Source organism: Capra hircus, chromosome 3 (genome assembly GCF_001704415.2).
Source record: "Capra hircus breed San Clemente chromosome 3, ASM170441v1, whole genome shotgun sequence".
Classification (NCBI taxonomy): domain Eukaryota; kingdom Metazoa; phylum Chordata; class Mammalia; order Artiodactyla; family Bovidae; genus Capra; species Capra hircus.
In genome coordinates this window covers 15,798,205-15,826,002 of record NC_030810.1, presented here as the reverse complement: position 1 = coordinate 15,826,002, position 27,798 = coordinate 15,798,205, and the positions used below count along the sequence as shown (strand labels likewise).

Below are 27,798 nucleotides of genomic sequence, written 5' to 3'. Positions count from 1 at the left end.
GGAGATAATATCACCGGCCTTTCAGGTTTGTTGTGATGAAATGGTAATTATATGTAAAAGTGCTAAAAAAGAATTAATAATAATCATTCTTTCCTTCAGTCTCTAACCTACCCACCTTTTCACTATTGCTCTACGTTGAGCTTTGAAAAATAGCAGTTTCTTTGATATATTTTAAGGTGTTCTTTTTAACTTATGAAAAATTTCAAACATGTAAAATTGAAAGGGTTTTGCAATGGAAAACCTTATATTTTACCACGACTTATAAATATCACATATGAATTTATTTATCCCTTTTCTAACCCAGTGGTATTAAAATTTCTCTGATAATTCTTTAGGACTTTTCTGATTGTTTTTAACTAGTTTGGAGTCCAGGAGTACAAATACATTTCAGATATTTGTAATTATATTACATTTCCCCTATTTACATTGTTTTGTGCCTGCAAAGAATGTTATTTATAAGGTTATTCATTCTTTGGATCTCTGTACTATCTGTGCTCATACACTATCATTTCTTACCTTAACTCATCCTATTTGCATTCTCCTGAGAATGTATTAGTCTTTTTTTATTGTCACATTTAGATAGGATTCTTTATAGTAGTGGTTGTCTCTCTTTTTAAAGTATCTTTTAAAATTAATTTTTAAAAATACTGTACATTTTGTGGCTAGTGGTAAACATTGCAGCTGGAAGCTTTGCATGTAGGGGGTGTGTGCAAACACAGGTCTTTTTTTGTTTTTAAAATATGTAGTTTTTGGCTACACTTGGTCTTTTGTTGCTGTGTGTGGGCTTTCTCTAGTGGCAAGCAGGGACTGTTTTCTACTTGGAGTGCATAGGTTTCTTGTTGTAAAACACAGGCTCTAAACACATGGGTTTCAGTACTTGTTGCACATGGGCTTAGTTGCTCCACAGCAGGTGGAATCTTTGGGACCAGGAATTGAACCTGTGTTCTCTGCATTGACAGGTGGATTGGATTCTTAGCCACAGGGCCCTTGGGGAAGTCCCATACCACAGTTCTTTAAATTTCAGGTGTCTCACCGCTGCTGCTGCTGCTGCTAAGTCGCTTCAGTCATGTCCGACTGTGCGACCCCATAGACGGCAGCCCCCCAGGCTCCTTCGTCCCTGGAATTCTCCAGGGACTGTAACTAAATCTGTTTAGAAATCTACCTAACTCCAGAACACAATAGTGTTGCCATTTCCTTCTCTAGGGCATGAAAGTGAAAAGTGAAAGTGAAGTCGCTCAGTCGTGTCCTACTCTTAGTGACCTCATGGACTGCAGCCCACCAGGCTCCCCCGTCCCTGGGATTCTCCAGGCAAGAACACTAGAGTGAGTTGCCATTTCCTTCTCCAATGCATGAAAGTGAAAAGTGAAAGTGAAGTCACTCAGTCGTGTCCTACTCTTAGCGACCTCATGGACCGCAGCCTACCAGGCTCCTCCGTCCATGGGATTTTCCAGGCAAGAGTACTGGAGTGGGGTGCCATTGCCTTCTCCAAGGTGTCTCACTGCTTTTTATTAGCACTTGGATTTTTTCCCCAGGACACTTTGTCTGTTTACTATGCTACAGAAGTAAATACAGTCCTTTACCTGTTTGCTTAGAAGCACTCAACATTGACTTCTCCATTATATAGCTCAATTTTGATTATAGATTATAAAAATTCTTCAGTTTCTGAGTGTTTGATGGTGCTCTTTCCTACTTCTCAGTGCTGCTAGGTAGCTATATACTTTCTCATATTTTTAGAATCTTTTGTCATCTTAATGCATGTCTTTTAAATGAGTTTTAATCAGAAAGAATTTGCCTTTGTGTTATGTGGATTTCCTTAATAAGTTGTGAGGACTGTATTCAGAAAACTCTTTGAAAAGTAAATTATATTCGTGATTATGTCTATCAACTCCTTACATCCCCTCATTACCTTTATGTAATGATCTTGTCAGATTTGAGAGTGACGTACAGATACTGAAGGACCCAACTTGTTTTTGTTACATTTTTAGAGATTTTTTTTTCTTAACTATTTCTCTCTCAGAAATCAACTATGAGTTTTAGTTACAAACCATCCAAATACATTTTTTTAAATTCAGAAAGTAGTCACTTTTTGGTCATGTCATGTTATCATTTCATGCTGGTTTTTGTTGTTGTTGTTAATGATTAGGTTTCATTGATTTCATTCGAAAATAGTGGCTCCTCTGTTCTAGGCGACATTCCACGTGCCAAGATACAAGTGCTGAATAAGTAACACAGACAGGCCCCAGTGGATGAGACAAACAAACAAGGAAAATACCAACTAGTGCTAAGTTTCTATAGAAAATTAAGAGTGGTGTGATAGAGTCTGGGAGACTACTTTGGATTGATTGGTCAGGGAAGGATGCTCTGAGAAGGTGATGTTTACCTGAGACCTGTATGATAAGATGCCAGCCCTATGAATACTAGTGGAGTATTCCAGGCAGTATACAGGCCCTCAGGTAGTAAGGAAGTGGACCTGCAGCGGGAGCAGAAAAGGCCAGCCAGTTGGAGCAGAGTGAATGATGAGAGCTGTAGGAGAAGAAACGGAAGAGGTGGGGTCAGATCATGTAGGATTATGTGGGTCAGGGTAAGGTACTTGGATTTCCTTTTAAGTGCTACTTTGGAGAGCAGTTGAAGATTTTAAGCAGGGAAATAACATGAACTAATTTATAGTAATGTGTACTCTAGATAGGGCCATATAATGGAAAAATCAACCAGTGCTGAGACTCCCTGCCAAACATAGGCAAAGGTTGCATTTACTCCTAGGACATTCTAAATATAAATAACTCTGTTTTTCTGGAAAAATCCTAAGCCTCAAGACAAGAAGTGGACCAAATTACCTTGCTATGAATCTAGCTCTAACTCTGTAACTTCAGGTTATAAGTCATTTCTCTACACTGGTTACCTTATCAATAAAATGAAGATATTACCTACCTTTGGGTAGTAAGTATTGAACAACTTAACACAAGTGAAGTGCTTAGAACAATGCTTGGCGCATAGTTCAGTTCAGTCGCTAAGTCATGTCTGACTCTTTGCAACACCATGGACTGCAGCATGCCAGGCCTCCCTGTCCATCACCAACTTCCGGAGTTTACTCACACTCATGTCCATTGAGTCGGTGATGCTGTGCAACCATCTCATCCTCTGTTGTCCCCTTCTCCTCCTGCCTTCAATCTTTCCCAGCATCGGGGTCTTTTCCAGTGGGTCAGGTCTTTGCATCAAGTGGCCAAAGTATTGGAGTTTAAGCTTCAGCATCAGTCCTTCCAATGAATAATCAGGACTGATTTCCTTTAGAATTGATTGGTTGGATCTCCTTGCTGTCCAAGTGACTCTCAAGAGTCTTCTCCAACACCACAGTTCAAAAGCATCAATTCTTCGGCACTCAGCTTTCTTTATAGTCCAACTCTCACTTTCATACATGACTACTGGAAAAACCATAGCTTTGACTAGATGAACCTTTGTTGGCCAAATAATGTCTCTGCTCTTTAATAAGCTGTCTAGGTTGGTCATAACTTTTCTTCCAAGGAGCAAGCATCTTTTAATTCCATGGCTGCAGTCACCATCTGCAGTGATTTTGAAGCCCAAAAAAGTAAAGTCTGTCATTGTTTCCAATGTTTCCCCACCTATTTGCCATGAAGTGATGGGACCAGATGACATGATCTTAGTTTTCTAAATGTTGAACTTTAAGCCAACTTTTTTGTTTTCCTCTTTCACTTTCATCAAGAGGCTCTTTATTTCTTCTTTGCTTTCTGCCAGAAGGATCGTGTCATCTGCATGTCTGAGGTTACTGATATTTCTCCTGACATTGTTGATTCCAACTTGTGATTCATCTCGCCTGGTATTTTGCATGATGTGTTCTGCATATAAGTTAAATAAACAGGGTGACAATATACAGCCTTGACGTACTCCATTCCTGATTTGGAACTGATGTGTTGTTCCATGTCCAGTTCTAACTGTTCCTTCCTTCCACACAGATTTCTCAGGAGGCAGGTCAGGTGGTCTGTTATTTCCATCTCTTTAGGAATTTTCCACAGTTTGTGGTGATCCACAGAGTCAAAGGCTTTCACATAGTCAATAAAGCAGAAATAGATGTTTTTCTGGAACTTGCTTGCTTTTTCGTTGATCCAGCAGATGTTGGCAATTTGATCTCTGGGTCCTCTGCCATTCCTAAATCCAGCTTGAACATCCGGAAGTTCCCAGTTAGCATACTGTTGAAGCCTGGGTTGGAGAATTTTGAGCATTACTATGCTGGTATGTGGGATGAGTGCAGTTGTGCAGTAGTCTGAGCATTCTTTGGCATTGCCTTTCTTTGGGATTGGAATGAAAACTGATCTTTTCCAGTCCTGTGGCCACTGCTGAGTTTTCCAAATTTGCTGGCATTTTGAGTACAGCACTTTCACAGCATCATCTTTTAGGATTTGAAATAGTTCAGCTGGAATTCATCACCTCCACTAGCTTTGTTTGTAAGGATGCTTCCTGCTGCTGCTGCTAAGTCGCTTCAGTAGTGTCCGACTCTGTGCGACCCCATAGAGGGCAGCCCACCAGACTCCCCCGTCCCTGGGATTCTCCAGGCAAGAACACTAGAGTGGGTTGCCATTTCCTTCTCCAATGCATGAAAGTGAAAAGTGAAAGTGAAGTCGCTCAGTTGTGTCCTACTCTTAGCGACCTCATGGACTGCAGCCTACCAGGCTCCTCCGTCCATGATTCCCCAGGCAAGGTACTGGAGTGGGTGCGCGCCCGGATGGGGGGGGCGCCAGTGGTCCTACTCTTAGCGACCTCATGGACTGCAGCCTACCAGGCAAGAGTACCGGAGTGGGGTGCCATTGCCTTCTCTTAGTGATACTTCCTAAGGCCCACTTAACTTCGGACTCCAGGATGTCTGGCTCTAGGTGAGTGATCACACCATCGTGATTATCTGGGTCGTGAAGATCTTTTTTGTATAGTTCTTCTGTGTATTCTTGCCAGCTCTTCTTAATATCTTCTGCCTCTGCTAGGTCCAAACCATTTCTGTCCTTTATTGTGCCCATCTTTGCATGAAAAGTTCCATTGGTATCTCTAATTTTCTTGAAGAGATCTCTAGTCTTTCCCATTCTGTTGTTTTCCTCTATTTCTTTGTACTGATCACTGAGGAAGGCTTTCTTATCTCTCCTTGCTATTCTTTGGAACTCTGCATTCAAATCTTTCCTTTTCTCCTTTGCCTTTCACTTCTTGTCATAGCTGTTGTTAAGGCCTCCTCAGACAGCCATTTTGCCTTTTTGCATTTCTTTTTCTTAGGGATAGTCTTGATCACTGCCTCCTGTACAGTGTCCCAAACCTCTATCCATAGTTCTTCAGGTACTCGGTCTATCAGATCTAATTCCTTGAATCTATTTGTCACTTCTATTGTATAGTCATAAGGGATTTGATTTAGGTCATACCTGAATGGTCTAGTGGTTTTCCCTACTTTCTTCAATTTAAGTCTGAATTTGGCAATAGGGAGTTCATGATCTGAGCCACAGTCAACTCCTGGTCTTGTTTTGCTGACTTTGTAGTGCTTCTCCACCTTTGGCTGCAAAGAACATGATCAGTCTGATTTTGGTATTGACCATCTGGTGATGTCCATGTGTAGAGTCTTCTCTTGTGTTGTTGGAAGAGGGTGTTTGCTATGACCAGTGCATTCTCTTGTCAAAACTCTATGAGCCTTTGCCCTGCTTCATTCTGTTCTCCAAGGCCAAATTTGCCTGTTACTCCAGGTGTTTCTTTACTTCTTATTTTTGCATTCCAGTCCCCTATAATGAAAAGGACATCTTTTTTGGGTGTTACTTCCAGAAGGTCTTGTAGGTCTTCATAGAACCATTCAACTTCAGCTTCTTCAGGATTATTGGTCAGGGCATAGACTTGGATTACCGTGATATTAAATGGTTGCCTTGGAACCGAACAGAGATCATTCATCATTCTGTCGTTTTTGAGATTGCATCCAAGTACTGCATTTCAGACCCTTTAGTTGACTTTGATGGCTACTCCATTTCTTCTAAGGGATCCCTGCCCGCAGTAGTAGATATAATGGTCATCTGAGTTAAATTCACCCATTCCAGTCCATCTTAGTTCGCTGATTCCTAGAATGTTGATGTTCACTCTTGCTCCTTCCTGTTTGACCACTTCCAATTTGCCTTGATTCATGGACCTAACATTCCAGTTTCCTGTGCAATATTGCTCTTTATAGCATCAGACTTTACTTCCATTAACAGTCACATCCACAACTGGGTGTTGTTTTTGCTTTGGCTCCATCCCTTCATTCTTTCTGGAGTTATTTCTCCACTGATCTCCAGTAGCATATTGGGCACCTACCAACCTGGGGAGTTCATCTTTCAGTGTCCTATCTTTTTGCCTTTTTATTCTGTGCATGGGGTTCTCAAGGCAAAAATACTGAAGTGGTTCATCCCTTTTCCAATGGACCACGTTTTATCAGAACTCTCCACCATGACCCCTCCATCTTGGTGGCCTGCTGCAGGGCTGGGGGCAGTGAGTGCAGCAGTGCCTGCATGGGACCTTTGAAGGAGGTCCCCATTATCTTCCTTACCTCCACCATAGTTTGGCCTCAGGTCAAATAACAGGGAGGGAACACAGCCCTGCCCTTCAGCAGAAAATTGGATTAAAGATTTACTGAGCATGGCAGCTCATCAGAATAAGACCCAGTTTTCCCCCTCAGTCAGTTTCTCCCATCAGGAAACTTCCATAAGCCTCTTATCCTTCTTCATCAGAGGGCAGACAGACTGAAAACTACAGTCACAGAAAATTAACCAATCTGATTACATGGACCACAGCTTTGTCTAATTCAGTGAAACTATGAGCAATGCTGTGTAGGGCCACCCAAGATGGACGGGTCATGGTGGCACATAGTACTTCATGTTTAATTTGTATTATTTGTTTCTTCTAGTTATGGGTTGTCTTAACACAATAGCCACATGGTTAATGTAACTGAATTATGAATTTTATTTAATTTTAATTAAATTTTAGAACAGTCTCCATACAGTTACTGGAAAATTTTAAAGTGTTTTCAGTAATTTTGACTATAAAAATCTTCTGTTCAGCTGTAAGTTTTATAAAAAATAAATATCAAGTATTTCTGATGAAAATTTAGCATCTGAATTGAGATAAGCTATAGTTATAAATACACATCAGATTCTGATGACTTAATATTAAAAAGAATATAAACTGTTTCCATTGATTTTTATAGTATTTTATATTTTATATTTATAGTATTTTATATTTAGTATTTTATATTTCAATATATTGGAATAAATAAAGTGCATTATTAAAATTATTTTCACCTTTCCTTTTTTTACTTTTAAAATGACACAGAAACTTAAAATGACGTAAGTGGCTTGAAGTATATTTCTGTTGGATAGCACTGTTCTAGACCCTGGGTCAGGGGGGAAAGCAGTGGAATATAGACTGGGGGAGTTGCTTTTTCTATGTACACAAATACCCCTATATATTCTAGAACCTGGGTGGAATCTCCATCTAGTGAAGCCTTCCTCTCCCATCAAATTAATCCTATCTCCTACCCTTTTGCAGAAAACCAGTGCCTTTAATGAGCTTGGCCTTGCTGATAGGAGTGTTTTGCATTCTTCAGGTATTTCAGGAGGAAAAAAAGTTATGAGTCACTGCTGTATGTTAAAGAGTATCACACAGGTTCAACACTGATCAGTGATTTTGATGAAATAGATTTCTGGAGAACTCTTAACTAGTACTAACATATAAAGTTGTTCTCTAAAATACAATGTACCACTAATCCTGGAGACTTAAAATGAAGAAGAATTAAAGTAGATTTTGGTTAAGAGATGAGTTTCTTTGCAGCCAAAGATGGAGAAGCTCTATACAGTCAGCAAAAACAAGACTGGGAGCTGACTGTGACTCAGATCATGAACTCCTTATTGCCAAATTCAGACCTACATTGAAGAAAGTAGGGAAAACCACTAGACCATTCAGGTATAACCTAAGTCAAATCCCTTATGATTATATATTGGAAATGAGAAATAGATTTAAGGGATTAGATCTGATAGATACAGTGCCTGATAAACTATGGATGGAGGTTCCTGACATTGTACAGGAGACAGGGATCACGACCATCCCCATGGAAAAGAAATGCAAAAAAGCAAAATGGTTGTCTGAGGAGGCCTTACAAATAGCTGTGAGAAGAAGAGACGTGAAAAGCAAAGGAGACCAAAATGGACTCAGAGGGAGAGGGAGAGGGTGGGATGATTTGGGAGAATGGCATTCTAACATGTATACTATCATGTAAGAATCGAATCGCCAGTCTATGTCTGACGCAGGATACAGCGTGCTTGGGGCTGGTGCATGGGGATGACCCAGAGAGATGTTATGGGGAGGGAGGTGGGAGGGGGGTTCATGTCTGGGAACACATGTAAGAATTAAAGATTTTAAAATTAAAAATAAATAAATAAATTTAAAAAAAAAGCAAAGGAGAAAAGGAAAGATATAAGCATCTGAATGCAGAGTTCCAAAGAATAGCAAGAAGAGATAAGAAAGCCTTCTTCAGCGATCAATGCAAAGAAATAGAGGAAAACAACAGAATGGTCAAGACTAGAGATCTCTTCAAGAAAATTAGAGATACCAAGGGAACATTTCATGCAAAGATGGGCTCGATAAAGGACAGAAATGCTAGGGACCTAACAGAAGCAGAGGATATTAAGAAGAGGTGGCAAGAATACACAGAAGAACTATACAAAAAAGATATTCATGACCGAGATAATCACGATGGTATGATCACTCACCTAGAGCCAGACATCCTGGAATGTGAAGTCAAGTAGGCCTTAGGAAGCATCACTACAAACAAAGCTAGTGGAGGTGATGGAATTCCAGTTGAGCTATTTCAAATCCTGAAAGATGATGCTGTGAAAGTGCTGCACTCAGTATGCCAGCAAATTTGGAAAACTCAGCAGTGGCCAGAGGACTGGAAAAGGTCAGTTTTCATTCACTCCCAAAGAAAGGCAATGCCAAAGAATGCTCAAAATACCGCAGAGTTGCACTCATCTCACACGCTAGTAAAGTAATGCTCAAAATTCTCCAAGTGAAGCGTCAGCAATATTTGAACCATGAACTTCCAGATGTTCAAGCTGGTTTTAGAAAAGGCAGAAGAACCAGAGATCAAATTGCCAACATCTGCTGGATCATTGAAAAAGCGAGAGAGTTCCAGAAAAACATCTATTTCTGCTTTATTGACTATGCCAAAGCCTTTGACTGTGTGGGTCACAATAAACTGTGGAAAATTCTGAAAGAGATGGGAATACCAGACCACCTGACCTGCCTCTTGAGAAACCTGTATGCAGGTCAGGAAGCAACAATTAGAACTGGACATGGAACAACAGACTGGTTCCAAATAGGAAAGGTTGTCAAGGCTGTATATTGTAACCCTGCTTATTTAACTTATATGCAGAGTACATCATGAGAAACGCCGGGCTGGAAGAAGCACAAACTGAAATCAAGATTGCTGGAGAAATATCAATAACCTCAGATATGCAGATGACACCACCCTTATAGCAGAAAGTGAAGAGGAACTAAAAAGCCTCTTGATGAAAGTGAAAGAGGAGAGTGAAAAAGTTGGCTTAAAGCTCAACATTCAGAAAACGAAGATCATGGCATCTGGTCCCATCACTTCATGGGAAATAGATGGGGAAACAATGGAAACAGTGTCAGACTTTATTTTTGGGCTCCAAAATCACGGCAGATGTTGATTGCAGCCATGAAATTAAAAGACGCTTACTCCTTGGAAGAAAAGCTATGACCAACCTAGACAGCATATTATAAAGCAGAGACATTACTTTGCCAACAAAGGTCCGTCTGGTCAAGGCTATGGTTTTTCCAGTGGTCATGTATGGATGTGAGAGTTGGACTGTGAAGAAAGCTGAGTGCTAAAGAATTGATGCTTTTGAACTGTGGTGTTGGAGAAGACTCTTGAAAGTCCCTTGAACTGCAAGGAGATCCAACCAGTCCATTCTGAAGGAGATCAGCCCTGGGTGTTCATTGGAAGGACTGATGCTAAACCTGAAACTCCAGTACTTTGGCCATCTCATGTGAAGAGTTGACTCACTGGAAAAGACTGATGCTGGGAGGGATTGGGTGCAGGAGGAGAAGGGGATGACAGAGGATGAGACATCGCCTCATCGCATCATCCAGAGGCTAGATGGCATCACCAACTCAATGGATGTGAGTCTGAACTCCGGGAGTTGGTGATGGACATCAAGGCCTGGCGTGGTGCAATTCATGGGGTCGCAAAGAGTCGGATACAACTGAGCGAGTGAACTAAACTGAAGAGATGAGTTGCTGGATCAAAAGCTAAGGAAGCTGAGGAAAGCATCTTGTGTCCTAAGGCTAATTTTCCCAGATTAAAAAAAGAAAAAAACTCAGAAAGCCTAATAACCATACATTTCTGTCTCTGAATTGAAACTGGACTTATGTTTTTTCTTCTCATGCTTGTTGGTTCCTGCTGAGTCTTAGTTATATACAGAGATTTCTGACTTGCTTTAAAAGGTGTTATTCTCAAGAAGTATCATGAAGAAAGTTTTTAGTAAATGTTGAGTGACTGCTGGCAAGTGGTACCATTCTTCTGCCTTAGCTGTTTAGAATGTTTATTATATATTCTTTCTCTATCACCCCCAAATAATTTTTTTAATCTATAATATTCTTTAGCTTAATACATATGTCAAAGATTATTTCATACCCTCTCAGTCAAATCAGTTTTCTAGAGAAGAGAGCCTTTTCCTGAGACTGCTGTTTCAAATTCACATAAGATACATTTCCCTGGAAGCCCCTTTGTGTGGTCTAGCTTCCTATTACAGTGAATAAAGAAGTGATCTCAGTGTCCCAACTAGAAACGGGTGTCAAGACAATTGCCTGAGTAGCTCACAGGAAAACAGCTGATTTCATTTGATAAATTTTCCTTATTTCAATAGCAATAGTATTTTCTACAAAACCATAAAATCAAACACATGTAAGGGTGGATGATGAACCAGAGGCATGCAGCTAGTGTGTGGTAAACATGGGACGTGCCTGAATTCTAATCTTTTGGTTTTAAAGTGAGGAATTTGAAGCCCTAAGGGGGTGACTTCAGTGAATGAACCAGGAATGAACCAGGCCAAGTTTCAAAGTTGCATCTCAATTTCTCGGTATAGAAAAACCATATTTGCCCCAAGTTTGTAATTCTGTATGTTTCCTGCAAGACCCTGGAAAATGTCAGGAATTCGTAACTCACTTGTTTAGGATGAGAACCTGAGACTTTGGGGGATGATTTATGAAATGGTTTATAGATACTCCTCTGTTAATGAGTCCAAATTACTTTATGTAGCTGTCTCTATGGTCTAAACAGTGAGGATTTAACCTATTCTCAGAGCTCTACATCTAAGGAGTTAGTTCCTAACTAGGACTCTATCCTATTACCTTCTAACAGAATGAAGTTGATCTTGAGATCTCTGGTACTGTGAGGCATAGACATCTCTCAAAGGTCTACTTGGGCAGTGTGAACAGATTGAAAAATGATGAACAGGTTAATAATCTCTTATCAGTCCCCAAACCCATATGAATCTGACTTCAGGTTTTAATTTTATCTCTTTAAAGCTTTTATTAAGTGGCTCCTGTCTGCATATGGTGACATACATTCAAATTTTCACTCCAGAAAACCTTGGAGAAATAAGTCACTCTTAGAAGCTTAGTGTTCTGAATTACTACAGGTTTATTCCATTACACATTAAAACTTATTTTAAAAAATAATTTTAATTGGAAAGTATCCTAAAGTGGATTATACCATTCTTCCTTATATTTAGTTTGTTGGGTCTAATTTTAACCATTTATTAATGACTGAAAAAGTTGGCTTAAAGCTCAGCATTCAGAAAACTTAAGATCATGGCATCTGGTCCCATCACTTCGTGGCAGATAGATGGGGAAACAGTGGCTGACTTTATTTTTCTGGGCTCCAGAATCACTGCCGATGGCAGTTGCAGCAATGAAATTAAAAGACGCTTACTCCTTGGAAGGAAAGTTATGACCAACCTAGACAGCATATTAAAAAGCAGAGACATTACTTTGCCAACAAAGATCCATCTAGTCAAGGCTATGGTTTTTCCAGTAGTCATGTATGGATGTGAGAGTTGGACTATAAAGCTGAGCGCCGAAGAATTGATGCTTTTGAACTGTGGTGTTGGAGAAGACTCTTGAGAGACCCTTTGACTGCAAGGAAATCCAACCAGTCCATCCTAAAGGAGATCAGTCCTGGGTGTTCACTGGAAGGACTGGTGTTGAGGCTGAAACTCCAATACTTATAGCCACCTGATGCAAAGAGCTGACTCATTGGAAAAGATCCTGATGCTGGGAAAGATTGAAGGCAGGAGGAGAAGGGGACAACAGAGGATGAGATGGTTGGATGGCATCATCAACTCGACGGACATGGGTTTGGGTAGACTCTAGGAGTTGGTGATGGACAGGGAGGCCTGGTGTGCTGTGGTTCATGGGGTCACAAAGAGTGGGGCATAACTGAGTGACTGAACTGAATGATTGAAATCCTTATGAAGTATGTGTGTGTATATATATGAAGGATACAAAGTTCCATGGGCTTTTAGTAGTCTGTTCATAACTGTTTTAACCACAAGCCCATGTTTGGTGCATAATTTTATAAGATGTAAGGTTTTCAGGAATGCATACTATTATAAAAACTACTGGATTTAAATCCATGGATCGTAACTGAAAAGGTTTGAAAGCCACTGCCTTAGTAAGCTCTTTCCTTGTGCTAATAGTAATTTCTTACATTACATAGCACTTGACTATTTGCCAAACATCTCTCTATATAATATAGCCTATCACAAGTAAACTAGGGATTTATTTCTTGTTGTTTTTAAACTATAGTAAGCAAGCATAATGAAACCAAAGAGAGTATAGGCTTTGAAATTAGCCCTTAATTTTAGCCTTTCCATTTAGTAGCCACGTGACCTTGGATGCTATAATTAATCTTGTTTAATTTCAGAACCTCAGCTCTTTTTTTCCCCCCTATTTAAATGAAAAATGCCAGATTTTTGGGTGCTTTAAAACAGGGGTCTCCAGCCCCTGGACCATGAAGCAGTACCGGTCTGTGGCCTGTTGGGAACTGGGCCGCACAGCAGGAAATGAGCAGCAGACAAGTGAGCAAAGCTTCAGCTGCAGTTACAGCCACTCCCCATCACTTGCATTACTGCTGAGTTCCACCTCCTATCAGATGAGCAGTGAGGTGTGTAATTACTTCATTATATATCACAATGTAATAATGATAGAAATAAAGTGCGCAATAAATGTAATGAACTTGAATCATCCCAAAACCACTCCCTGCCCCATCCATGGAAAAATTGTCTTCCATGAAACTGGGCGCTGGTGCCAAAAAGGTTTGGATCTCCTGCTTTGAATCAAGTAATGATCAAAGGATTGATCTAAGAAGAAAACATAAGATTTGTAAATATTTATGCAGCCAGCATAGGAGCACCTCAATACATAAGGCAAGCAGTAACACACATAAAAGGGAAGTTGGCAGTAATACAGTAGTACTAGGGGACTTTAACTCCCCACTTACACCAATGGACAGATCATTAAAACAGAAAATTAAAAAGGAAACACAAACCTTAAATGACACATTAGAGCAGGTGGACCTTATTGATATGTTCAGGACTTTCTATCCAAATGCAGAATACATTTTCTTCTCAAGTGCACATGGAACATTCTCCAGGATAGACATCTTGGGTTACAAATCAAGCCTTGGTAAATTTAAGAAAAATGGAATCATATCAAGCATCTTCTCTGACCACAGTGTTATGAGACTAGATATCAATTACAGGAAAAAAAAATATAAAACACACATGAAGATTAAACAGTACGATTCTAAAGAATGAATCAGTTACTGAAGAAATAAAAAGAGAAATCAGAAAATTCCTAGAAATGAATGACAACGAAAACTACAACCCAAAACCTGTGGGATGCAGCAAAAGCAGTCCTAAGAAGGAAGTTTATACCAATACAGTCCTACCTCAAGAAACAAGAAAAACAGAATAGGCAACCTCACTTTACATTTAAAACAACTGGAAAAAGACGAATTAAAAAATCCCCTAAAGTTAGTAGAAGGAAAGAAATCAGAGAGCAGTGAAAAAGAAATGAAATAATAGTAAAGATGAATAAAACTAAAAGTGGAGTCTTTGAAAAGAAAAACAAAACTGACAAACCATTAGCCAGGCTCATCAAGAAAAAAAAAGGAGAAAAATCAAATTAACAAAATTAGAAATGAAAAAGGAGAGGTTACAACTGACAATGTAGAAATACCAGGGATCATAAGAGACTATTATGAGCAACAGTGGACAATAAAATGGACAACCTGGGAGAAATGGATAGATTCTTAGACAAAGTCAACCTTCCAAGACTGAACCAGGAAGAAATAGAAAGTATGAACAGGCCAGTCACAAGCAGTGAAATCTAAACTATGACTAAAAATAAACTCCCAAAAAGCAAAAGCCCAGATGGCTTCACGGGTGAATTCTGTCAAACATTTAAGAAGAGCTAATGCCTAACCTTCTGAAACTCTTTCAGACAGTTAGAGGAAGGAAAACTTCAAACTCATTCTACAAGGCTACCATCACCCTGATACCAAAAACTACATAAAGATAACACAAAAAAAGAAAATTACAGGCCAGTATCACTAATGAACATAGATGTAAAAATCCTCAACAAAATTCTAGCAAACAGAATACAACAACACATTAGAAAGATCATATACCATGATCAAGTCAGGTTTATCCCAGGGATGCAAGGATCCTTCAGTATACACAAATCAATCAGTATGATATACCATATTAACAAGTTGAAAAATAAAAAACCACGTGATAATCTCAGTAGATGCAGAAAAAGCTTTCAACAAAATTCAGCATCTGTTTATGATACCAACTCTCAAAAAACAGGCATAGAAGGAACCTACCTCAACATAAAGGCCATATATGCTAAACCCAGAGCAAGCATTATTCTCAGTGCGTGAAAAACTGAAAGCATTCTCTCTAAGATCAGGAACAAGACAAAGGTGCCCACTCTCACAGCTGTTATTCAGCATAGTTTTAGAAGTCCTAGCTATGGCAATCAGAGAAGAAAAGGAAATAAAAGGTATCCAAATTGAAAAAGAAGGAAAATTCACTGTTTTTTAGAGAATATGATACTATACATAGAAAACCCTAAAGATACTGTCAGAAAATTACTAGAGCTAATCAGTGAATTTAGTAAAGTCACAGGATACAAAATCATTACACATAAATCCCTGGCATTCCTATACACTAACAATGAAAAATCAGAGAAATTAAGGAATCAATCCCATTTACCACTGCAACAAGAAGAATAAAATACTAGGAATAAACCTGTTCAAGGAGACAAAAGAGCTGTGTACAGAAAACTACAAGACACTGATGAAAGAAAACAAAGATGACAGATGGAGAGAGATTCCATGTTCCTGGGTTGGAAGAATCGATATTGTGAAAGTTACTATACTATTAAATGCAATCTACAGATTCAGTGCAGTCACTGTCACATTATCAGTGACATTTTTCACAGAACTAGAACGAGGATATTTCACAATTTGTTTGGAAACACAAAAGACCCTGAATAGCCAGTGCAATCTTGAGAAAGAAGAATGGAGCTGGAGGAATTAACCTTCCTGACTTCAGACTGTGCTGCAAAGCTGTAGTCATCAAGACAGTATGGTATTGGTGCAAAAACAGAGATATAGATCAATGGAACAAGATAGAAACCCCAGAGATAAACCCACACAGCTACAGGCACCTAACCTTTGACAAAGGAGACAAAAATTTACAATGGTGAAAGATAGTCTCTTCAGTAAATAGTGCTGGGAAAACTGGACATGTGAAAGTATGAAATTAGAACACTTCCTAACACCATACACAAAGAACAAAGATAAACTCAAAATGTGTTAAAGACCTAAACAAAAACCCAAAGCTATAGAACTCTTAGAGGAAAACATAGGCAGAAGGCTCTTTGATATAAATTACAGCAAGATCCTCTGTGACCCACCTCCTACAGTAATGGAAATAAAAATAAACAAGTGGGAGCTAATTACACTTAAAAGCTTTTGCACAGCAAAGGCGACTATAAGCAAGGTGAAAAGACAACCCTCAAAATGGGATAAAAAAATTGCAAATGAAACAAGTGACAAAGGATTAACTTCTAAAATGTACAGTTTGTGCAATTCAATACCAGAAAAACAAACAACTCAATCAAAAAGTGGGCAGAAGACCTAAGCAGACATTTTTCTAAAGAAAACATACAGGTAGCTAATAAATACATGAAAACATGCTTAGCATCGTTCAATATTAGATAAATGCAAATCAGAAACTATAATAGATATCACTTCACCAGTCAGAATGGCCATCATCAAAAAATCTACAAATAGTAAATACTGAAGAGAGTGGGAAAAAAGGAACCCTGTTCCTCTGCTGTTGGTAATGTATATTGATATAGCCACTATGGAGGACAGTATGGAGATTCCTTAAAATCGCTAGGAATAAAACTACAATATGACCCTGTAATCCCACTACTGGGCATATACCCTGAGGAAACCATAATTGAAAAAGACGCATGTACCCCAGTGTTCATAGCAGCACTATTTACAATAGCTAAGACATGAAAGTAACCTAGATGTCTATCAACAGATGAATGGATAAAGAATCTCTGGTATATATACACAATAGAATATTACTCAGCCATATAAAGAAACACATTTGAGTTAATTCTAATGAGGTGGATGAACCTAGAGCTTTTTATACAGAAGAAGTAAATCAGAAAGAGAAGTATATATTAATGCATATATATGGAATCTAGAAAGATGATACTAATGAACCTATTTGTGGGGCAGTAATGGAGACGCAGATATAAAGAACAGACTTGTGGATGCAGGATGGGAAGAAGAAGGTGGGAAGCATTGAGACAGTAGCATGAAAACTTATACAGTACAATATGTAAAATAGATAGCCAGTGGGAATTTGCTGTATGCCTCAGGGAACTCAAACTGGGGCTCTGTGACAAACTAGAGCAGTGGGATGGGGTGAGAGGTGTTAGGGAGTTCAAGAGGGCAGGGACATATGTATAGGGATATATGTATACCTATGACTGATTCATGTTGATGTATGGCAGAAACCAAACCAATACAATACAGTACAATCCTTCAATTAAAAATATATTTTTTAAAATATATAACAATGTATCATTTTTACCATTTTAATGCTTAAGTGCATTTATAGTGATGTATAGCCTTCGCTGCTGTCCAACTCCAGAATATTTTCATCATTTCAAACAGAAACTCTGTACCCATTAAATCATAACTCTCCATTCCCCCTCTTTGCCCAGCCCCTGATAACCTCTGTTCTACTTCCTTTCTCTAGGAATTTCCCTATTCCAGTTGCCAAGTGCAAGTGAAATCATATAGTAGTTAGCCTTTTGTACTTGGCTTATTTCACTGAGCATAATGTCTTCAAGATTCATCCATGTTGCAGTGTGTATCAGAATTTTATTCCTTTTTATGGCTGAATAGTATTCGATTGTATGTATAAGCCTCATTTTATTTATTCGGTCAGTCATTGGTGGACACTTAGATTGTTTCTACTCTTTTGCTACTGTGAATAATGCTGCTCCGAACATTTGTGCACAGGTACCTGTTTCAGTCCCTGTTTTCAGTTCTTTTGGGAATATACCTAGAAGTGGAGTTACTGGGTCATTTGGTATTTCCATGTTTAACTTTTTAAAGTTTTCCACAGCAGCTGCACCATTTTTTTATTTCCACTAGCAATTCACAAGAGCTCTAATTTCTCCATATCCTTGCTAGCACTTAGGATTTTTCTTTTTTTCTTCATAATAACCACCCCAGTGGGTGTGAAGTAGTATCTCATTGTGACTTTAACTTGCACTTTCTTAATGATTAAGCGTCTGCCTCCAATGCGAGAGACCTGGGTTCGATCCCTGGGTCGGGAAGATCCCCTGGAGAAGGAAATGGCAACCCACTCCAGTATTCTTGCCTGGAGAATCCCATGGACGGAGGAGCCTGGTAGGCTACAGTCCTTGGGGTCACAAAGAGCTGGACACGACTGAGCGACTTCACCTTCACCTTCCTAATGATTAATGAGGTTGATTTTTATGTACTTATTGGCCATCTACATAGATAAACGGGGGCTTCCCAGGCGGCACTAGTGGTAAAGAACCTGCATGCCAGTGCAGGAAATGTAAGAGATGTGGGTTCAATCCCTGGGTCAGGAAGGTCCCCTGGAGAAGACCATGGAAACCCACTCCAGTATTCTTGCCTAGAGAATCTCATGGACAGAGGAGCCTGGTGGGCCACTGTCCATAGGATCGTAACAGCTGAACATGACTGAAGCAACTTAGCACGCACATGTAGATAAATGGAGAAATACCTATTCAGGTCCTTTGCTGATTTTTCAGTTGGATTTTTTGAGGGTTTCTTTTGTTTTTGTTTTTTTTTTGTCATTGAATTGGAGGAGTTCTGTACATATTCTAGTGATTAGTCCCTTATCAGATGAATGATTTGCCAATGTTTTCTGCCATTTTGTAGGTTTTATTCTCATCCATGTGATAGTGCTCTTTGATGCACAAATGTTTTTCATTTTGATGAAGTTCGGTTTATCTGTTTTTTTCTTTTGTTGCCTGAGATTTAGATGTCAAATTCCAGAATTATTGCAAAATTCAGTGTCATGAAGATTTTCTTCTCTGTTTTCTCTAAGCGTTTTATAATTTTAGCTCTAAAGTTTTGGTCTTGATACATTTTGAGTTAATTTTTATATATGGTATAAGCTAAAGGTCCATCTTCATTCTTTGGCACGTGGGTATCCAGATTTCCTAGCATCATTTGTGGAAAAGAGTATTCTTTTCCCACTGAATGTTGTTGGCACCTTTATTAAAAATCATTTGACTGTACATATTTGAGTTCATTTCTGGGCTCTCTATTCTGTTGCTCTGTGTGCCTGTCCTTCTGCTAGTACCCTCACACACACTGTTTCAATTACTATAGCTTTGTAGTAAGTTTTGAAGCCAGGAATTGTGAGTCTTCTAACATTATTCTTCATTTTCAAGATTGTTTAAGCTATTAGAGGTCCTTGAGATATCACGTGAATTTTAGGATGGCTTTTTCTATTTTTGCAGAAGAACATCATTGGGATTTTGATAGGGATTGCATTGAGTCTGTAGATCTTTATGTAGTATTGTCTTAACATTAGTCTTCTAATTCATGAATGTAAGTGTCTTTACATTTCATTATTTCAATTTCTTTCAGTGATGTTTGTAGTTTTCAGTGTACAATACTTTGGTTATATGGCTGTTATATTTCTCACAGTGAATTAATAGAGTAACCTTCTAGTTTATCTATTATTGTTTAAAATTACCTATTAATGCCCTGAAAAGTCTGTTCTGTTTTTAACAGAATCAGGGTTCTGAACTCAAAAAGCTGAGGGAAGGATCCTGGAAATTGGAAACTTAACTAAATTATTGCCCCTGGGAAGCCCTTCTGGGTGTTCAGCCTGCTGGTTTTCTCTGATTAAAACCTAATTTCATTGCAGGTCTCCTTTGATCTACAATTGTTCATATTTCTAATTTTTTTTAATCTTTTGCTTCTAGATTTCTCCATCTTGTTAAAGAGGAAATTCCTATTTGATATAGCTGATGATACCATGCAAAAATCAGATCCTCGAAAAGGTCAGAACCTGTTCTTACATGTGATAGAAATGAAGAGTCATCTTCTATTAGGCTGTGGATGAATGTATGTGTCACAGAAAGCTGTTCAAGTAAATAAAAGTATCTCATCCTTTCTTACCAACTTATCCTGCAATTTCACAAATCCTGCATGTCATTTTGTAGCTCTTTTACAAAGTACTCTTCACATAATTGTCTCAAATAGTCTTTTCTGTAATCTTATGAAACAGAGACTGTTGCTATTCCTGTTCTGTGGAAACATTACTCAACATGTTGTTCCTATAAACTGCAAGATTTTGTCCCGAATCTTTTTGCCTTTAAATCTTACTCTTCTTACTACCTCATAAGTTCATGATCACTATTAGAATTTAGTAGACATGTTAAGTATGGAAGCTGTATGAACATTAAAAATAATATACATGAAAGTCTATGAAAAAGTTAAAGCCTTTTTATGGGTATAAAATATTATTAATAAATCAAATCATGATTTTGAATATTTAAATACAATCTCTAGAATCATCCAGACTCCTCATTATGTGTATAACATTGTCTTATTGTGGCAAATGGCACTCTTTGCTGATACTTTCTTTTGTATTCTCATCTTGTTCAGTTTCCATCATTTGTCTCTGTAGCTTCGCTTCCCCCTTTCCATCTATAGTAGCTGCTGGTTATTATCCATACACTTAATCCATTTCCATGTCTTAGTACTTTTATACTACATTTCCTTTAACTCAAATGCCTATTCCTCTTTCTTTTCTGACAATCCTACCTCAAGTCATCTGTGAAACTTTCCTCCTCTCCCCAAGCAAAGTCAGTCATTCCTTTTGCTTTTCTCAGAGCACTTTGTATAGCAAATCTCTCTTATAGCAAAAATCACATTATATTATGATTGTGTATTTGCGTTGCTGTCTGTCCTGTTAATCTGCTCTTTGTGAGTTCTTTGTGCACATAGACGGATTCATTTGTCATGTCCTTACCACTCAGTGTTACTCCTAGGCTTAGCTATGAATCAAATGACAGTTTTCCTTGAAGAATCTGTACAGTATTCTAAGTGAGAGACTGACCACATAAAAATATTCAGAAGTTTATAACTATTTGTAGATGAATATAGTACATGTATTTTGAAGTAGAATAATGGAGTAATCACAGCTAGGCAAAGTTATTTAGGGAAGATTCTTCTAGATCAGGGATCAGTAAGCTGTGGTCCATAGGCCAAATCCTGTCAGCTGCCTGTTTTTGTAAATAAAGGTTTATTGGAATATAGCCATGTCCATTTGTTAATGTGTATGGCTACTTTCATTGTACAATGGCAGAATTGAGTAGTTGTAGCAGAAACCATATATCCCATAAAACTGAATTTTTTTACCCTCTGGCTCTTTTCAAAAAGTTTTCTATTCCCTGCTCTACAAGATAGGTTTTGAAAAGAGGTATGAAACAAAGAGGAATGTGAATTGTTGAAGCGTGAGTGTGCATCATAGTGCAATGAAAACAGCCACAGTAGTAGGAATGCCAAGTGAAGCTCCACTCTAATCCAGTTTGTCAGAGAGAAGTATGTTGAAGAAATGAAATGTCAAGAATGCTTTGAGGGTAGACCCAAGATTGGGGTGAGGGAAGACAGGGAGGCATGTCTCCCCACACCTGGGATACTCACCAGCTGCTAGTTGGGGACCTCCTGTGGACAGGCTGAAGGGAGGACCCTGGGAACAACCGGGTAAGGGGGAGTGGAGGAAACTTGAACCCTGATGACTAGCAACTGTGGGGTTGCTCGGGGAGGTGGAGTGGCTTTGGTGCCTTGGGCGGTTTGAGCACCTTTGATCACTGGAAGCAGCGTGCCTGCTCACCTGAGAGGGGTAGGGATCCCTCAGGGATCGGAGGATCCACTAGGGGAAGCCCCTGGGGCTCCCCTTTCACTTAGTGGTGACTGGACGGAGGTGTAGTTTGGTACTGGGAGTGGCTGGGGCACCTTTGAGTGCTGGGAGCAGTGCACCTGCTCCTCTGGGCGGGGGTTGGGGGACCTCTGGTGAGATCAGAAGATCTACTGGGGAAGCCCCTGGGGTTCCCCTTTCACTTGGCCCCAGGGAGCCTTCTGGGGCCCAAGGGCCTGGGTCTCTGCCCTCTGGGGCCTTGTCTACCCTCCCCAGCCCTCTTCACCCTTTGGAAGAGCCCGTCACTCTTCAGGGACCCCCGTCCACTTGGGTGGATCCTGTGGATGTAAGAGGGAGTAGGGAGGCTCATTTTTGGAGAGAAAAAGGTGGGCTGGTTTGGGGAGGCTCCTGTGGGTTATAAGAGCAGGGAACTACCTGGTGTCCCGCCACCCATTCGATTCTGGGAAGCCTCCTAAGGCTCCCAGGCCCAGCCCTCCACCATCCAGAGTCCCCCTCCTGGCTCTCCAGCCTCCAGAGGCTCCTCCTCCTTCCAGGCTGAGCTTTCGGCCATCTGGAAGGTCCCCTCCACCCCCCAGGGTACCCATCCTCTGTGAGCCTCCTCACCCTTCCAGGGACCCTGTCTGCTCTCTAGCCTGGGCCCTCCCCCATCCAGGATCCCTTTCTACCATCTGGTTCCCTCCTACTTCTCAGGGCCCCCTCCATCCTCCAGGGCCCCCTCCCTCTCAGCCCCCTCCACCCTCCAGGGTGAGCCCTCTGTTCCCTGGGGACCAATCCTCAGGGGCCCCCTCTGTCCTCCAGGGCCACCTCCAAGGATACCCTCTGCCCATGTAGGTCCTGCAGGTATAGGAGGGAGGGGAGATATAGCGGGGGCAGCCAGGGGATGGTCCTTCTGGTACAGAGAGGGAAATCCATCTGGTGTTGTGCCATCCACTTGGCCCTGGGGAGCCTCCTAGGGACCTGGTCCTTATCTTCCACACCCCAAATCCAGATGCACTGCAGAGGCCCCCTCAGTTAGGTTGAGCCTGGACCTTCCCCCAACCCCACCCAGGGCTTTTTCTGAAGGCTTGGGTCCTAAGTCACGATTCCACCCCCACCTAAATCCCATCTCCACCTAACCATTTCCACCACCTGAGCCACTCACCATCTACGCCCACCCTTCAAAGCCAAGGTTTTTTTTTGCCTTTTGGGTTTTTACTGTTTACCAGTAGAGTTTGGTTTTACCCTCCAGTGGTTGTTTCATATATATTCTTATTCTTTCTACTATTTCAGTTAGTTTTCCATGCTTATTTTATTATTTATACTCTTTGTTGTTATTCTACTCACTCTTATTTTCATTTTTATTACATATATATATAAAATATATGTATGTGTGTGTGTGTGTGTGTGTGTGTGTGTACTTTTTTGTTTCTCTTTTCTTCTCTCTCATTGCTATTGAAGTCTGGTTTTACCCTTCAGGCGGTTTTATATTTTATACTTTGTTATTGTTCTGCCTTTCTTTCTTTTTATTCCCACACTCCACTACATTGCTGGAGTAACAGAGAACATCAAGTTCCAGAGAATATTAATCAGAGTGAGGGATCCCAGAGGTCTGTATCTCAATCCCAAGACCTGGCTCTATCTAACTGCCTACACACTCTACTACTGGAAACCTCAGGCCAAACAACTGGTGAGACAGGAACACGGTCCCACCCATCAAAATAAACAACAGAAAATGAAGGAGCAAGGTAAAAAGTATACAGCCAAATAAATGAGGAGGAAGTAGGCAACCTCTCTGAAAAATAATTTAGAGTAATGATAGTAAAGAAGTTTCAAAATATTGAAAATAGAGTGGAGAAAATACAAGAAACATTTAACACATTTAACAAAGACCTAGAAGAAATAAAGAAACAGTGACAACACAATTACTGAAAGTACTCTAGGAGAAATCGATAGCAGAATAACTGAGGCAGAAGAATGGATCAGTGAATTGAAAGATAGAATGATAGAAATAACAGTCATCAAAGTGTTAGCCACTCAGTTGTGTCTGACTCTTTGCAACCTCATGGACTATAGCCCACCAGGCTGCTCTGTCCATGGGGTTTCTTCACTCAAGAATACTAGAGTGAGTTGCCATTCCCTTCTCCAGGGGACCTTCTGGACACAGGGATTGAACCTAGGATGCCCACATTGCAGTCAGACTGTTTACCACTGAGCCACCAGGAAGCCCTCAGTAACTGCCATGGAGCAGAAGAGAGAAAAAAGAATGAAAAGAATTAAGGACAGTCTCAAAGATCTCTGGGACACTATTAAATGCACCAACATTTGAATTATAGGGGTCCCAAAATGAAGAGAAAAAGAGTATGAGAAAATATTTGAGGAGATTAGAGTTGAAAAATTCCCTAAAATGGGAAAGGAAATAACCACCCAAGTCCAGTAAACCCAGAGCATCCCATATAGATAAACCCAAAGAGAAAAACACCAAGACACATATAAATTAATCAAACTAACAAAAATTAAGCACAAAGAAAAAAATATTAAAAGCTGCAAGGGGAAAGGAAAAAAAATAACATAAAAAGGAATCCCCAGGGCTTCCCTGGCGGCTCAGAGGTTAAAGAATCTGCCTTCAGTGCAGGAGACCTAGGTTCAATCCCTGGGTTGACAAGATCCCCTGAAAAAGGAAATGGCTATCTGCTGCAGTATTCTTGCTTGGAGAATACCCACTGAAGCCTGGTGGGCTACAGTCCATAGGGTTGCAAAGAACCAGACACAACTGAAGCAACTTAGCAGACACAAATTCACAAAATCTCCATAAGTCTAACAGCTAATTTTTCAGCAGGAGCTATGCAGGTATTTAAAGTGAAAGAAAAAAATGATGAAAGAAAAAAACCTGTAACCAAGATTTCTCTACCCATCAGGGATCTCATTTAGGTTTGATTGTGAAATCAAAAGCGTTACAGACAAAAGCTGAAAGAATTCAGCACCACCAAACCAGCCTTACAATAAACGCTAAGGAAATTCTCTAGCAGGAATCACAACAGAAGAAACAGACCACAAAAACAAACCCTAAATGATTAAGCAAATGGCAGTAGGAACATATATGTCAATAACTACCTTAAATGTAAATGGATTAAATGCACCAAGCAAAAAACACAGACTGGCTGAATAGATAAAGAAACAAGACCCATGTATATTCTGCCTGTAAGATAACTCACTTTAGACCTAAAGACACAGACTGAAAGTCAGGGGATAGATAAAGGTATTCCGTGCAAATGGGAATCAAAAGAAAGCAGGAGTAGCAATACTCATATCAGACAAAATAGACTTTAAAGTAAAAAACTTTTACAAGAGTTAAGGAAGGACACTACATAATGACCAAGGGATCAACCCAAGAAGATATAATGATTATATATATTTATTCAGCCAACATAGGAGCACCGCAATACATAAGGCAAATGCTAACAACCATAAAAGGGGAAAACAACAGTAACACAATAATAGTAGGGGAATTGAACACCCCGCTTACACCAATGGACAGATCATCACAACAAAAAATTACTAAGGAAACACAAGTCTTAAATGAAACACAAGCCTTAAATGACACATTAGACCATGTGGACCTAATAGGTATCTTCAGGACATTCCATCCCAAAACAGCAGAATACACATTTTTCTCAAGTGCACATGGAACAATCTCCAGGATAGATCACATCTTGGATCACAAATCAAGCTCAGTAAATTTAAGAAAATTGAAATTGTATCAAACATCTTTTCTGAACACAACACTATGTATGAAACTAGATATAACTTACAAGAAAAAACTGTAAAAAAACACAAACACATGGAGGCTAAACAACACACTTCTAAATAACCAACAGGTCACTGAAGACGTCAAAAGGAAATTTTTAAAAATACCTAGAAACAAATGACAATGAAAATATGATGACCCAAAACCTGTAGGATGCAGTAAAAGCAGTGATAAGAAGGAAGTTTATAGCACTACAAGCCTACCTCAAGAAACAAGAAAAACATCAAGCAACCTAACTTTACACCTAAAGCAACTAGAAAAAGAGCAACAACAACCAAAAAACCAAAGCCTAGTAGAAGGAAAGAAATCTTAAAGATCAGAGCAGAAATAAAAGAAATGAAATATTAAAGGTGACTAAAACTAAAAGCAGGTTCTTTGAGAAGATAAAATTGACAAACCACTAGCAAGCTTGTCAAGAAAAAAGGAAGAGAACTCAAATCAATAAAAACAAAAACGGAGACATTACAACAGACAACACAGAAATAAAAAGAATCATAAGGGACTACTATGAACAATTATATACCAATAAAATGGAGAGTCTGGAAGAAATGGACATATTCTTAGAAAAGTACAACCTTCCAAAACTGAACCAAGAAGAAATAGAAATCATGAATAGACCAATCACAAGGACCAAAATCGAAACTAATCAAAAATCTTCCAACAAGCACAAGGCCAGAACCAGATGGCTTCACAGGCAAATTCTACCAAAAGTTTAGAGAAGAGCTAACACCTATCTCACTCAAACTCTTCCAAAAAAACAGCAGAGAAAGGAAAGCTCTCAAACTCATTTTATGAGGCCACCATCACCCTAATACCAAAAGCAGACAAAGATACCACCAAAAAGGAAAATTACAGGCAAGTATCACTGATGAATATAGATGCAAAAAATTCAAAATTCTAGCAAGCAGAATCCAACAACACATTAAAAAGATCATACACCATGATCAAGTGGGATTTATCCCAGGAATGCAAAGATGCGTCATTATACACAAAGTAATCAATGTGATATACCATATCAACAAACTGAAGGATAAAAATCATATGATCATCTCAATAGATGCATAGAAAGCTTTTGACAAAATTCAACACCCATTTATGATAAAAAATTCTTCAGAAAGTAGGCAGAGAAGAAACTTGCTTCAACATAATAAAGGCCTAATAGAATAAAACCAAAGCAAACATTATTCTCATTGGTGAAAATCTGAAAGCATTTCTTCTAAGTTCAGGAACAAGACAAGGGTGCCCACTCTTACCACTTTTATTCAACATAGTTTTGGAAGTCCTATTCATGGCAATCAGAGAACAAAAGGAGATAAAAGAAATCCAGATTGAAAATGAAGAAGTAAAACTCTCACTATTTGCAGATTACATGATACTATACACAGAAAACCCCAAAGACTCTACCAGAAAATTACTAGAGTTAATCGGTGAATATAGTAAAGTTGCAGGATATAAAATTAATACACAGAAATCCTTTGCATTCCTATACACTAACAGTGAAAAATCAGAGACGGAAACAATCCCATTCACTATTGCAACAAAAAGAATAAAATACCCAGGAATAAACCTACCCAAAGAGACAAAAGACCTGTATGCAGAAAACTAGAAGACAGAAAACAGAAGATACAATGAAAGAAATCGAAGTTGACGCAAACAGATGGAGAGAGATTTCATGTCCTTGGATTAGAAGAATCAATATTGTGAAAATGACTATACTACCTAAAGCAATCTACAAATTCAGTGCAATCCCTATCAAACTACCAGTGATATTTTTCACAGATCTAGAACAAAGGATTTCACAATTTATATGGAAACATAAAATGCCCCGAATAGCCGAAGCAGTCTTGAGAAGGAAAAATGGAAGTGAAGGAATCAACCTTCCTGATTTCAGACTATACTACCAAAAAAAAAAAAAAAAAAATCGTCACAAAGACAGTGTGGTACTGGCCTAGAAATAGAAATATCGAACAATGAAATAAGATACAAAGCCCAGAGATAAACCTACACACCTAAGGGCACCTTATCTTTGACAAAGGAGGCAAGAATATACAATGGAGAAAAGACAGCTTCTTCAATAAGTCGTTCTGGGCCAATATGGAGAACAGTGTGGAGATTCCTTTAAAAAACTGGAAGTAGAACTGCCTTATGACCCAGCAATCCCACTGCTTGGCATGCACACTGAGGAAACCAGGATTGAAAGAGACACGTGTACCCCAGTGTTCATCACAGCACTGTTTACAATAGCTAGGACTGGAAGTAACCTAGATGTCCATTGGCAGATGAATGGATAAGGAGGTTGTGGTACATATACACAATGGAATATTACTCATCTATAAAAATGAATGCACTTGAGTCATTTCTAATGAGATGGAAAAA

At 39.3% G+C, this 27,798-nt stretch overlaps 1 protein-coding gene across 4 annotated transcripts in view; it reads left to right on the top strand.

The window, feature by feature from the left end:
• SCMH1 (sex comb on midleg homolog 1 (Drosophila)) overlaps positions 1–27,798 on the top strand; it is a 217,899-nt gene that overhangs the window by 29,353 nt on the left and 160,748 nt on the right. For 3 of the 4 annotated variants that reach the window (XM_018042579.1, XM_018042539.1, XM_018042571.1), the window contains exon 2: positions 19,678–19,755. The exons of the other annotated variant lie outside the window; for it this stretch is intronic. In XM_018042579.1, the coding sequence (XP_017898068.1) occupies positions 19,731–19,755 (25 nt within the window). In that variant the 5' untranslated portion in view covers positions 19,678–19,730. The remainder of the gene's footprint in view (positions 1–19,677; positions 19,756–27,798) is intronic. 4 annotated transcript variants of the gene reach the window in all.